Source organism: Apostichopus japonicus, chromosome 7, assembly GCF_037975245.1.
Source record: "Apostichopus japonicus isolate 1M-3 chromosome 7, ASM3797524v1, whole genome shotgun sequence".
Taxonomy (NCBI): domain Eukaryota; kingdom Metazoa; phylum Echinodermata; class Holothuroidea; order Aspidochirotida; family Stichopodidae; genus Apostichopus; species Apostichopus japonicus.
The window spans coordinates 19,515,327-19,528,207 of record NC_092567.1 but is presented as its reverse complement, the minus strand read 5'-3'; the positions used below and the strand labels follow the sequence as shown (position 1 = coordinate 19,528,207).

General features: G+C 37.1%; 1 protein-coding gene across 1 annotated transcript; it reads left to right on the top strand.

The window, feature by feature from the left end:
* The first annotated feature begins 1,489 nt into the window (after positions 1–1,489).
* LOC139969642 (N-acyl-phosphatidylethanolamine-hydrolyzing phospholipase D-like) lies at positions 1,490–12,323 on the top strand. The gene is made up of 5 exons (XM_071974777.1): positions 1,490–1,838; positions 5,470–5,668; positions 6,910–7,571; positions 7,841–7,955; positions 8,744–12,323. The coding sequence occupies exons 1-5, from the start codon at positions 1,819–1,821 to the stop codon at positions 8,867–8,869; spliced, it is 1,122 nt and encodes a 373-aa protein (XP_071830878.1). The 5' UTR covers positions 1,490–1,818; the 3' UTR covers positions 8,870–12,323.
* Positions 12,324–12,881: the final 558 nt, after the last annotated feature.

Sequence of the window (12,881 nt, the reverse complement as noted above, 5' to 3'; positions counted from 1 at the left end):
AAAATAGTAACAAGACAACAAAACATAGCTTTTAAACACTATGAAAAGACTTGAGGTAAAGCAGTAGGACGGAATGTTTAAATGAGAGGCAAGTCCATGAATGGCAAGAAAGTTTGGTCCAACAGGTAGAAAGTACATGAATACAATATTATATCACCCTATATAAGATATAAGAAATATTATATATATGCTCCCAGCCAAAAATGTACCATAGTTTTACAACAGTAAACTATGGTTAAATTGGGGTAACACAGGTAAGTTTGCCACAGTAGCCTTATAGAATAAAATTATGGCACATCCTTATTTCACTTGACAAAAACTATACATACCATATACTGTAAAACTATGTAACCTTTATATTGTTGTCATGCATTATTTGACTGTCGCATATTTACCCAAATCTGGTCAATATAAAATAGTATGCCCTAATATACATACGACATTATGACATACAGTATGAGATGCTTTGTTGTATGTTTCAACTAGCCCAATTATGATACAATACACCAATGGTGAAATTGAATGTAATTTGTGGTGTACTGATTAGGACAAGTAGGAAAAAACTGCCAGTGGTGCAATTAGGGTAAAACTATTAGGGTAAAACTTTGGAAGAGCTGTAGGGTAAAATTGTGGTTAATTATGGTACAATTATAGTAATGCCATAGTACACATAGGGTGAATTTGAGATAAAACCATGATGAAAAACCATGGTAAAATTGTGGTATGGTACCATGGTAAAACTATGGTAAACCGCATCCATATGACCAAAATACCCCAGTCAAATTGTGGTATTATACCACAGTTTACCATGGAGAAAGGGTGCTATTTTGCCGTTGTTAGTGCGAGTTAATTTTTCCAAGGCTACACTTCATCTTCTGAGCTTGCATAATGAGTTGCAAGGAGATGAGCATTTTCTGCTCCAATATCAGGGCTATAGTATAATGACTATGCTGTATGAGGTGTGTACATTATAGTTTGGCATGGACGTTTTCCAAGGACTAAAGCAATGTACATCATTTCATGTACACGCAGAGCCAACACAAATTCCTAACATCTATATTACATTACACTGTGTTTTGCCGTATGTTAATACGTTAATTATTGAGAAGACTAGTGCATTTCCAATCGCGAATTTAAAATCAATGAAAAGATTGTAGTCTAGCCAATTTTACCAAAAATGTACAATTTTTCTCCTGTAACAAAGTCAAGTTCACGGTAAATTTAACGGCACTTTCTTTTAATCATGAAGGAGATTTATCAGAAAGACCGACAAAAATAGAAATTTTAACTATTTTATTACAAAAAATCAATGTTATGAGATTCAACTTACCGCGTCATGGTGGCTAGCGACGCCTTCTTCTGCATTATTCAAGCTTTTAAACTAGGGGTAGGTCTCAAGCAGTTACGCGAAATTTCATAGGTCTGACCAAATTTGGGGGCGGGGCTACAAGAAAAATGAGCTCATTCACTCGCTCGTTGGGACTAACTAGTACAGTGACAATCGGCACGCTCGTTGAAACATGTACTAATATCTATAGGCTTATATATATATGTATATTATGTATACTGGCAAACGGAAATAAATTGTATGTGTGAGTGTATATCGGCAAAGGTTATCCTTTCACTACAGCACATTACTGCATAGTATAGAGGCTATATGGAGGCCTCCAGTGGGAGTTGTACACAGTAGAGTAAGTTGCGCCTTTATAAAAACGAACTGGCACTGTCGGCAGACTAGTAAAATTTGAGCAGAATATATGACAACAGCGGATCGATAAATTAACGGACAAATAGCGTGAAATATCTGAGTATTACCACATGAATACGTGTTGTGAAAGGTAAGTTTGAAGTTCCTTTAAATCTATTTCTATTCTCGTTTGTCCAAAATCAAAAGATTTAGTTCACTGCATTGGCTTTTGTTTTGTTTGTTTGTTTGTGCAATTTACAATGTTTAGTCGATACTTAATTCTAATAACGACCAATTTTGATAATGATAGTAAATCGTGTGTGTTTGTTCTTTTTTTCTTTCTTTTTAACAAGAACAGAAACGTGTGTAGGCAACGTAAACCTTTATATATATAATATGTAATGCCTCTATCTATAACTTGCCTTGCCACATACAGAAGAAACATATGTGAGTGCAATTTGTTCTTCCTTGTAGGGGCGTACGTCCACTTTGAAGTTTGTAAGCTACCATTATCCTTCACACAGCTTACATGCTTCTGTTGAACGACGGGGCCAAGTCTGATCCAGGTTTTAGAGAGATTAATAATAATTTATTAATCTGCTGATCAGGGGTGGATCCAAGATTTTGTATAGGAGAGGGAGTGGAGTTGGGATGGTCGAGACCGATTGGCCAATTAGGAGGAAAGGGCAAAGGGGCCATCCACTCAGGAATTAATAAGATATCAAATGGTGCGTTCTGGGGCATATTTAGCATACAAGTGAAGCGTTTCACCATTGCAAGCACGTATAGATTTTAAGTATTTTTATGCTCACTGTCAAGAAAGTTCCAAGTCATGAATACCTGTAAAAATAGGTCAGAGAGACACAGCTCATGTGGATCCCACGCAAGGGCGTAGGAACCGGGGCTGGGGGCGCCAGCCCCCCCTCCAGTGAAAAATATGGAGGGGCGGAAGTATCATTCCGCCCCCCCCCGCTTCGCAAGTCAGAAAACCCCTTTTTCATTTCCAAATGGAAAAAAAGTCTCATTTGGAGCACCAAATTGCATCTAAGGCCAGGGGAAAATGCAAAATTATATACAAAATGGAGTGGGTGGGTTGAAGTGTGCTATATTGCACCAAATTGCATCTGAGGCCACCTGGAAATGCAAAAAAAAAATCCAAAGGGGAGAGGGACACTCCCTCCCCTTATACCCCTCCCCCAGGCCGGCCATCAGTCTTCAGCCCCCCCCCCACGCAAAAGTACCTTCCCACGCCACTGATCCCATGCACATGAGCAAGCTGTAAGCATAGGTCAAAGACACACAGCGCCCACTGGTCTTCAATCACCCTCTATTTTCCAAATTCATGATGGGCACAGCCCCCTTCCCATTCCCCCTTCTCCCACTTACCCACTAGCGCATAGAATATTACAATAAAAATGATATAACATTATATAGAAGATAAAACTATATAAAAAGATTCTTCAGTAGTGTTTCAGAAAGTTACAATATAGACCCCAATGTTCTATTTTTGCACTCTCCATTTACCCAAAGATCTCAAATGGTAGAAGCATAGGCATAGGAGCCCAATTTGATTTGTGGTCTGTAACGACATGCCCGAAAAATATAACAACAATTTATTTTCATATCATATTGGCATGCATCGGGTATTGCACCGCATGCCAATAACATACAATCATTTGCCGTGTTTTCATAGGCGTACGGGACCATTTCAGTTTTGGGCCAGAAACTTTTGTGCCCGAAAGTTCCCGTGACACTATCTAAGCGGAGCGCCACCATCAGTTGGCGCGTAGCGTACAAGAATTTTTTTGGCAAAAAGTGCCTCTCAGATTGCCGGAAATGGCACTTTTGAGGCCTTGCAAGTTGCATCTAAACATTCTCTATGTTTTAATCTCACGTTTTAGAAATTAACACTTCCCCAAAAATTTGGTAAATTAGAAGAAGAAAAAATGGTAACATCACTTTGAAGGGGAAACAATAGGACAGTATATTTTTTAAGCTCCTATTTAGTTTAAGTATTTATTATTTTAACACAGTACTCAGCTACCTCCAGAAAAACATACATTGTTCAACGACACGTAGGCGGGATAATGTCGCTGTGTCGGGTGAGACTGCAATTTGTCTCACAAAAAAAATATAAAAGATAACAAAGAATATGGTAAACCTGTACTTCTAGGCTTGTAGGCACTCCCCCACCCACCCCCCTCCCCCCACCCGCAACTATCCATGAAAAAGAAAATGTTTCTTATAAACACTCATGTCGGGGATGTCCAGGTATACAATTGACTAGTTAGAAAAAAAGTTTCTGTGGCCAAAGATGTCGATAATCGGTGGTTTTACACGGAAATATTCGGGCATCATGATGCTAAATAAAGAAAATCATGAGGCCCATATTAATATCACAAGACAAATAACACAAAACATTCTCCCCTGCCCCCCCCCCACCCCGCCTTGTACACCTATGCGTGTTATTACCCTTCCCTATTGGTTACATTTATTGGGGAAGTCGTTACAATAATAATTAATATAATCATATCAGTTTAACTATTAAAAAACAATGCAAATCAGTAGGTGCCCGAAAAACTCTCAGCATATTGCCTTAATTTTCAACAACAAAAATGGTTGGGTGCTGCAGCCAGCCCCCCCCCCCCGCCTCCTACGCCTATGGGTAGAAGGCCACCCATCCCTCGACAAAATAAACTTTTAGCTCCCGGGCAAAAATGATTGTTCCACACCTGGTTATTGTGGTGATCTGCCAGCGTCAATTCAAGAAGGGCAAATACGGTTAACAGGACTTAAAAAGGGTTGGTAGGTTGAAAGTGCACCTATTGTCGATATTTGATGTGTTTCATTGCAATCAAATGAGTGCATGAGGTCGAGGGTTTCAGATAACTATATAGTCATATACCAGCTGTAGTGCTACTGTAACTGTGCTGTAGGCCTACTTTCATTTAGTAATGGTCTTCAAACCGTACGGCACAGTTAACTGAACACCATTTACATGTTTCTATATCTATATAGTCAACGTTAAAAGGAGGGTAGTTTGTTGTGTAAAACGAATTACTGAAGTTTTATTCAAAGTTGATCACATACCTTCAAGGTATATTAAACATCCAATGATAAATCCTATCAAACAACCTAATACAAAACCTATTCATATTTGAGGCCAAAGGAAGAGTCTATGATACATATTTCCATTGTTTTTTGTTAAGTGTTTTTGGCAACACATTACCCTCCTTTAAGAAGGAAAGTCCATAGATATGACGTCATTAAGCCACATGCTGTAATATATATTTCCATTTTGTAATATTTTCGGTATGTATATATTATATAATTTGTATATATTTATGTTACTTATTCCTTCCTATTACAATATATACTGTGATATAGAATTTGTTATGCAAATGATATTCAATGCACAGAGGTCCTAACCAACATGATCCGGTAGTAGCATAAGTTTCACTCACCATAATTGAACAGAATATGGAAAAAATGCCCAACCCCCCTCACATGACTGTTAAACCTGGTGATATCTCCCTGAGATGGCAATATTTTCAATATATAATTGGGGAAGTTTAATTCACCGCAAGAGTTATCATAAAAGCAAAGATGATAGTTCTGTGTGAACATTTTCAAATAAGACACATTGTGAATGGGTTATGAACTCACTTAATCAAATCATTCAGTGCATAGATTCTGCATGATTTTTGTATTCAAAACTGTTGACATGGATTCCCATCTAATAAAATATAATTGAAGAACCCTTTTTTGTTTCTAATCTACAGAAAGATGAGTTCTGAAGATGATGAGAACACATCTCTGATGCAAGATCAGAACTTGGTGCAGTTCAGAACTGGTTGGCTTTGCTACAAGAATCCTGAAAAATGGAAGTTCTCTCTGTTCAACGTTTTTCATATTTGCACAAATATCTACCCCTACTTGAAATACTTCTTATTCCACAAAGCAAGCGAGCCAAATTCAGAGGTAAGTCAACTTGTCATCAACGTAACATATTACCTAGACCCCAATGTTTTGTGTCCATTCCACAGTTTATATTGTTTTCTAGTTGATTAATCTGTGGTTGAACACCATTTGGCAAAGTTTGGGGTAAAAGGGCAGCATCTGCTACAAATTATCTGCAATGAGGCTGAATCAGGGTGTGAAATCGTACTGTGTAAAAAAATATTGCGAAAAGAAACTGCATCTTACCTAGCGTTCTGCTGTATACACTTACAAAGTCTTAAGGCTATTCTGTAAAGTGAACCAGGCAATATAGTACAATTTTTCTTTTTACGAGTTAATTACTGACGGTAGATTACAAATAAAAAACATAAAAAAATTAACATAACTTTGCACATGCGTTAATGTTACTTAAAGTTAATAAATTAAATTTCTTATTTAAGATCAAAATATTAAAACTTGATAAAACCTTGTAAAGACGCACTTATACAGTAGCTTTGTACTTTTATAGATCCATCTTAGTGAGTGTGAAAATCGGTTGTTTGAGGTCAGCCTGAAAACATTTTTAAAACAATAACTACAAAAGTGAGGCTTGGTATGTTTGTAACGGTCAAAGGTTATGTGAGATAACTATACCTTCAAGTACAACAATTTAGCGAATATTGGGTAACACCAAAATTCAAGCTTCAATGAAATTCTCACAGTATGTCCGACTTATTTAGTAAAGATATTTAAAAGTTTTCATGGCTACCAGATATCATTTGAGATAATTTAGTATATGGTATATTAATCCATATTTTTGGACCTTTGTAGGGTCAAAGGAGGCCAACACAGAAAAAAGTCTGAAAACAGTGTTATAAAATAACAACAAACAAGGATGAACTTTTTCTTAATATATTGGTCCACTCTAGTACAAAAAGTGAAAATTGTAGAGGTCAACGGTGTGATGAAGTTAAATGAAAAGTATGACAATCTTGTAAGTATGATAATTAATTCCAAAAGCACAGTTTGTAGAAAAATTTTAATTGACATTTAAGACTAACTCAGTGACTATAAAACCCTGTACTTATTTATAGAGATCAAGTGTGAATTCAGATGTCACTAGTGGTCAAAGTCTGGGAAACCTTGAAAGCAAGAGATGCAACCTATGGACACTCCTTTAATTACCATTTTCGGGAAAGTAACTGTCATTTGAGATAATGACTGGAAGCATAAAACCTTTCTTCCATATAGTTATTTGATCTATTGGTGTTCCTTGTTTTCAGGAGTTGAAGGAACACTTACCAGAGTCAGCCAGGGAATCGTTGGAATGGTTGCGGAATCCTCCTGAAAAGGGGATTCGGGTACTATGGATTGGACATGCGTCACTATTGGTTCGAATTGATGGTATCAATATCCTCACGGATCCGGTCTTTTATGACTGTGGTCCGAGGATCTGTGGGTTTCGTATCTTCAACTACAAGAGGTTCCGACCACCCGCTGTAACTGTGAAAGACTTGAAAGACGAAAACATACAGATTCATGCAGTTGTGATAAGCCATGATCACTTTGATCACCTGGATGAGCAAAGCGTCTCAGAGTTAGTTGCTTACAAAGCGGACATCCAATGGTATGTACCAAAGAATATGTCTCAATGGTTTAAAGACAGGAACTGTACCAATGTGACCGAGTTAGGCTGGTGGGAAGAGAGGACGACAACAGGAAACCTAACCGTTGCATGCACACCAGCGAAACACTGGTGTGGGAGAAATCTGCGTTATTATTACTGCAGACACCTCTGGTGTTCGTGGTACATTGTAGGCCCTAGAGGCTCAAAGTTCTTCTTTGCAGGGGATACTGGGTATGCTCAAGGACTCTACCCCTCAATTAAGAATAAGTATGGGTCACCAGACCTTGCAGCTATCCCGATTGGTGCATGCAAGCCAAGGTGAGTACTTTAAGTCATGTATTTATAACAACTACTGTAAGCTTTTAATCAGTGAAGGTTGAATACAGATTGAGCTTGCATGCAGATATTGGGTGGTACTGTATGTTTCAGTTTATTATCTCATTTCATCATAATTTCATCAATTTCCATATCTCTAGTTTTAAGCAGTACTTGGTAGATTCAGTCTTAAAAATTGTCCACCAAATTGAAATAGCTGCTTCTATAACAAAATATATAAATATATATATGCATTTGTTTTAACCTTTTAGACCAGTCATGCAGGCACAACATATTAACCCTGAAGAAGCACTGATTGTCCACAGGGAGCTAGATGCGAAGAACTCAATTGCAATTCACTGGGGAATGTTTGCATTGAGCAATGAGGTATAGTTTTAATTTATGAGTCATGAAACATAAGATATTAATGACTCATGTTAACTGCATTTATGCCTCACCGATAAAGGCAACCCATATCTTTGGATAATCTCATATAGCCTGTAATTCACATGAAAAGCATCATGTTGTGAAACGTGATGAATACTAATGTTTCCAGTGACCTTAGGGTTTGACATTGGAATTTTCATCTTGGACAAAATTTCATGGATGAGTTTGTTCTAACCTCTTTTGTTTAACAACATAGCCCAACTAAATCACTGTGAATCCGATCCGATACAAAAACAGTCTGTTAATGCATATCACTATTTTTATTGCACATTTTCATAACACTATAACCCCGCAGCTGGAAAGTTTAAATATAAAACCTACCGTCAAGTTTTATTTGTTTAATAAAGTAACTTTGTATGTTTAATCAATTAAATTTTTGCAACAATATCTTGGCTTCAAGACTTTTTACCAGCTTAAGGAAAAGTCCGGGAATAAAATTCCAAGTTTGGAATATTGGTCTATCGTAACTTTCGTTCAAAGAAGAACTTCATTATCTAGGTTTGTATCCACTACAATAGTCTGTCATGTACAGTAAGCACTGTAGCCTAACATTTACATAGTAGCCGGTTAAGAAGTAGCCTAAATTGGATCTTCATCCACTGTTTATATTACTTGATGTCTTTAAAAATATATGCTCAGACTCATTTTGCAACGAATTTTCTTGTTTTACTGGTAATTGTTAAAAAGGACTTAATACATATTTCTTCCCCTTGTATTGTCTTGTGTAGAAAATAAATGAACCCATTGAAGATTTAAAGAAGGCTAAAAGGGAAGAATGTGACGAAACATTTTTCACAATGAAGCATGGTGAGGTAAAGTGGTTTGAAACGAACGAAGCAGATGAAAGCAGTTAGACGATCGAAACGGTTAGAAAACAGATTGCAAGAATCGGTGAGGAAATGACCATAATTCATGGCACTGAAGGTTTGAAGAAGTCAATGGAGATGTACAATGAAAAGCACTTCAACTAGAATTTTATATAGCGGTATAGTGAAAATAGCCTTTGTGTCAATATTAATTCTACTGTCACTACATGTACAGTTTACAATAACAATATACATAATTCAATTCGGGGAAGATAATGCCTTGCCCTTCTCAATCCCTCGTACGAGTTCCCACTAACTTTATGCAATGGAATTTCTATACATGTGAAGATAGTCAACAAATTCTTTGGAAGGTGTGTGGCATCATTTTCGCAATTGTGAAATTTCAATGAGCACTAAATCTACTGTGGTCCAGGTGATACATGCACAGTAGGAATCAAACAAACTTTGCCTAGACAGTTCTTACCATCGTCTTCAATTGCCATCTAATTATTTAAAGACAAAAATATGTTGGAATGTAACATTTGGTCGTTAATCCCACAACGAGATGGGAGATTGGTCACTATCTCTCTATATAACGAAAAGATGTTCGGCACAATAGCCCTTTAGGTAATTTTTCAGTAGTGACCCTGGTTTCATTTCCCAAATTGTCAGAAATTATGAAACCATACAAGTTTATCTCGTTCCATCATATCTGGAATAAAGTCATTCGAATTGTTTTCAAAATAAGACTCACTTTTGCAACATTGTATTCCAAAATCTACACGGTTACATAAGAGTTTGGATGATTGGAATTTGGCCAGTAGCTAGTTTGTATCTTTCGTTCTGTACGACGTAAGATATACTTCTACACTCTACCGTGCACATTGAGGCAAATTCCCGACACCATTTACACATTCAGCCAACTTCTCCTTTAAATTTACATTCACATTTGCAAGTGACATACTAAACTGGTGCGTTAACTTGGCTGTATAGGTAACAGAAAACAACAATATAGTATTTAATTGCTTAATTGTCCATTCAAATTGAAATCTTGAAGTCAATTTACAGTTGTGTATAGTGAAACGCTTTTGGATTTTGTGTTTCGGTACTGTATTTTTCGCTTTTATATCATTATTGATTGTTTTTTTTTTTCTTGAAGTAGTTTTTTTTCTTTCAGTATTTATCCTTTGTGAAGTAAGTTAATCTTTATCTTGCAGCTCCACTAGGAATTAGCTTTCGTACCTCTTCATATAATTTTTAATCCAGAATATCTTCTGGAGTAACAAGCCATTTGTCATAAACATGTGTTTATTATCTCCAAGTTAATCTTCCCCTGTATACATTACTCAATAAACCAACTTAAGTGCCTTCATAATTAGTTTTTTTATTTCATTTGTTTGGTATTATTCAGTTACTTACTTTAAAAGAGTTGAATATGCCTTTGTCATGAGAATTATCTTCTTGACCAAAATGGTGTAACCAGTATGTAATTTGCAAAATGTTTACACAAAGTAAGTCACAACATTGGTATTGTCAGCTGGTTTTTTAATAATCCAGAAATGTTTATATTATATATCTTTTTGAATAACGTTTTTAAAATCAGTGTATCACTTCTGGGGTTTTTTCTTGTCATGTTAATTTATTAATGCCTTGCGTTTGGAAACTGTAATTGAATAAAGGCAAACTAAATAAAAATAAGAAATTCTTCATGTTCTTGTAAAAAAGTTAAACTGTCAGCTGAAATAGTTTCTAACCTGAAATAAGATAGAACCTAGCACATGATCCTTTTGTTCAATCCTTTTGTTATTCTTTTCTTGTCCTTTTTTTCTGTGGTTTAATATTTTAATATATTGTGATTGATGTCTATTTGACATACATTTGCAAATTGTGCATTTTGCGTTTCCTTACCAAGGTACGAAAGAACCTGCCTGTACTAAGTTCTAGTGTATACAATAGAGGATCATTCCCATCTCACGCCCACCACGTCTGTGGGTTTTAGATGAAGGGGGGGGGGGGTATTAGACCACTCTTTGTGTTTTGACCGAATTAATAGTCTTAATATGCCCAGGAATTCACCATTTGACATACATGTTCATTTTATTCTATTCGTAGGAGTAGGCTTCAACGACCCCAGGGCCACAAGGTCCCTTTTATCAAACCTGGCTCTATCTCTGGCCCTGCCATAACGGTCCCTGTCCCCACGCCTACCAAAGTCAAATGTCACACAAGATGGAGCCTCGCACGAAAAACGTGATCCACTCTCAAGCCCAATCCACTAACATCAAGACTTTAACCGTATAATCATGACGTTAAGTCACGTGAGCATCAAGAGTCGATTAGAAAGGGAATATATAAATATCCGTGACTCTTAAGAAAAGTCACCCAAGAAAGCTAAACTACTCAATGTGTATCACGAGTCCCTTAGAAAGGGAATAGATATTACCCATGATCTTAACCAAAATGCCGAGAAGCGATCACTTAGGCAGGTATTCAATGTATAGTGTGTCTGAACAGAACAGATGCCTTCACACGATCGTAACCAACTTAAGATAATTCGGAAGGTGGAACTTGAATTGTTTCGAAAATTCGACGAGTGATAGTATTGTTAAACAAATTCATAGGGGGATGACGATGGGATTCCTAGAATTGTTTTGTTAATTCAAGTTTCAAAAGAAATAAAAACCTATGCGAAATCCTAATCGCTGACAGATACAATCATATGGGGAAGAGTGCCAGTAAGATTAAGTGACGTCATGAAGCATCCCTGTTTATAAATTGAATTGCTGCTATGAAAGTGTTCTTATGGAACGTAACATACAGATTCGAGACCAACTCCACTGTGTCTGCTAAGTTTAAAAGTTACTGAATGCTGTGCGTGAGATACATACCTTTGGAATAACCTAATCCTAAAGACTAGAGATAAGTAAAAGTTTTGGGACGATTAAGTAAGACGATTTTTACGTTTCGGGTAAACCATACTGAGGATGGAAAACGTTGACAGTCCGATTTGAGAGAACAGGTTCCGATTCATTTCGCAAAATGTGTAAAAGGTTTAACAGGTTCCCCTTGCCGAACATTATACAGTGTCATGAAATGCCAGTTTATCCATTTAATGGAGTTTATTCCCGATAAGAATGTGGTCGAGGGATTGAGATATTGCAAAGGGGCGTCGAAAGAATGTTGTAGAGGGACTGTGGGATCGAAAAGGGGCGGCGAACGCAAGATGAGTCATTTTAATCAATTCAAAACCACTCACTGCCCGGCTACGAATAGATGGCGCTAAATATAAACGACATTTGATATCGCTAGAAGAGACTGTCATTGATCATGCTAGAACATGTTTTCGTGCAATCAATTAGTGAATATTATTTTAATGTTCACGGATTCGTCAGAAAGATCTACAGATATCCTTTTTTTATTCCTTATAGTTTATGCAGTTGATTAAAATTTCTTGGTAGTGAAATCTTGATGTAATTTTTAATTACGAATTTGCGTAAAGCGCTGTCTCAGTGTAAGTTCATTCATTCAATATTCTTCAAGTCTGTCTTCAAAATATGATATTTTGTGAAATTCTTCCAAGTTATATATTTAGCGGCGCAATGTTGGGTGGGGAAATTGCCCCCCCCCCCCCAACATTCCCTCTGCCCAGGTTGAGATATGCTTCTTATCCAAATATATAGAACTAGACTAATCGTTTGTATCAGAAACTGCAGCTTCCAATGCAATGTATTAATATATGAACAAATATCAAATGATAGCACCATTTTGCGTCTAAGTCACTTTACTCGTAGAAACATTCCCACAGGGAAGAAGAACTCCCTCCTCTTAGATCCCTCCCCGTATCAATGTTATATTTTTGTCCCCATCCCAAACAATATCCCTTGCCCCCTAGTTGCACCCCCCCCCCGCACTTCCCGATTGCCTTGGCTGGTGCCGCCACTGCTCCTCCTCCTCTTGTCTCGTCTCAGTCTCCTTTTCCTCCTTTGGGTGGGGCGGGCGGGGGGCGGGGAACTCGATTCCGGTGATATTGAACTATGAACGTTGGAGGGAGCAAAAAAGC

What these genes read in the sequence shown, in the direction of transcription:
- LOC139969642 (XM_071974777.1), top strand. Translation starts at nt 1,819, where the DNA reads ATGAATACGTGTTGTGAAAG. An exon ending in ATGAATACGTGTTGTGAAAG is followed by an intron (nt 1,839 to 5,469) that starts GTAAGTTTGAAG and finishes TCTAATCTACAG; the next exon opens with AAAGATGAGTTCTGAAGATG. An exon ending in TGTTTGCATTGAGCAATGAG is followed by an intron (nt 7,956 to 8,743) that starts GTATAGTTTTAA and finishes TGTCTTGTGTAG; the next exon opens with AAAATAAATGAACCCATTGA.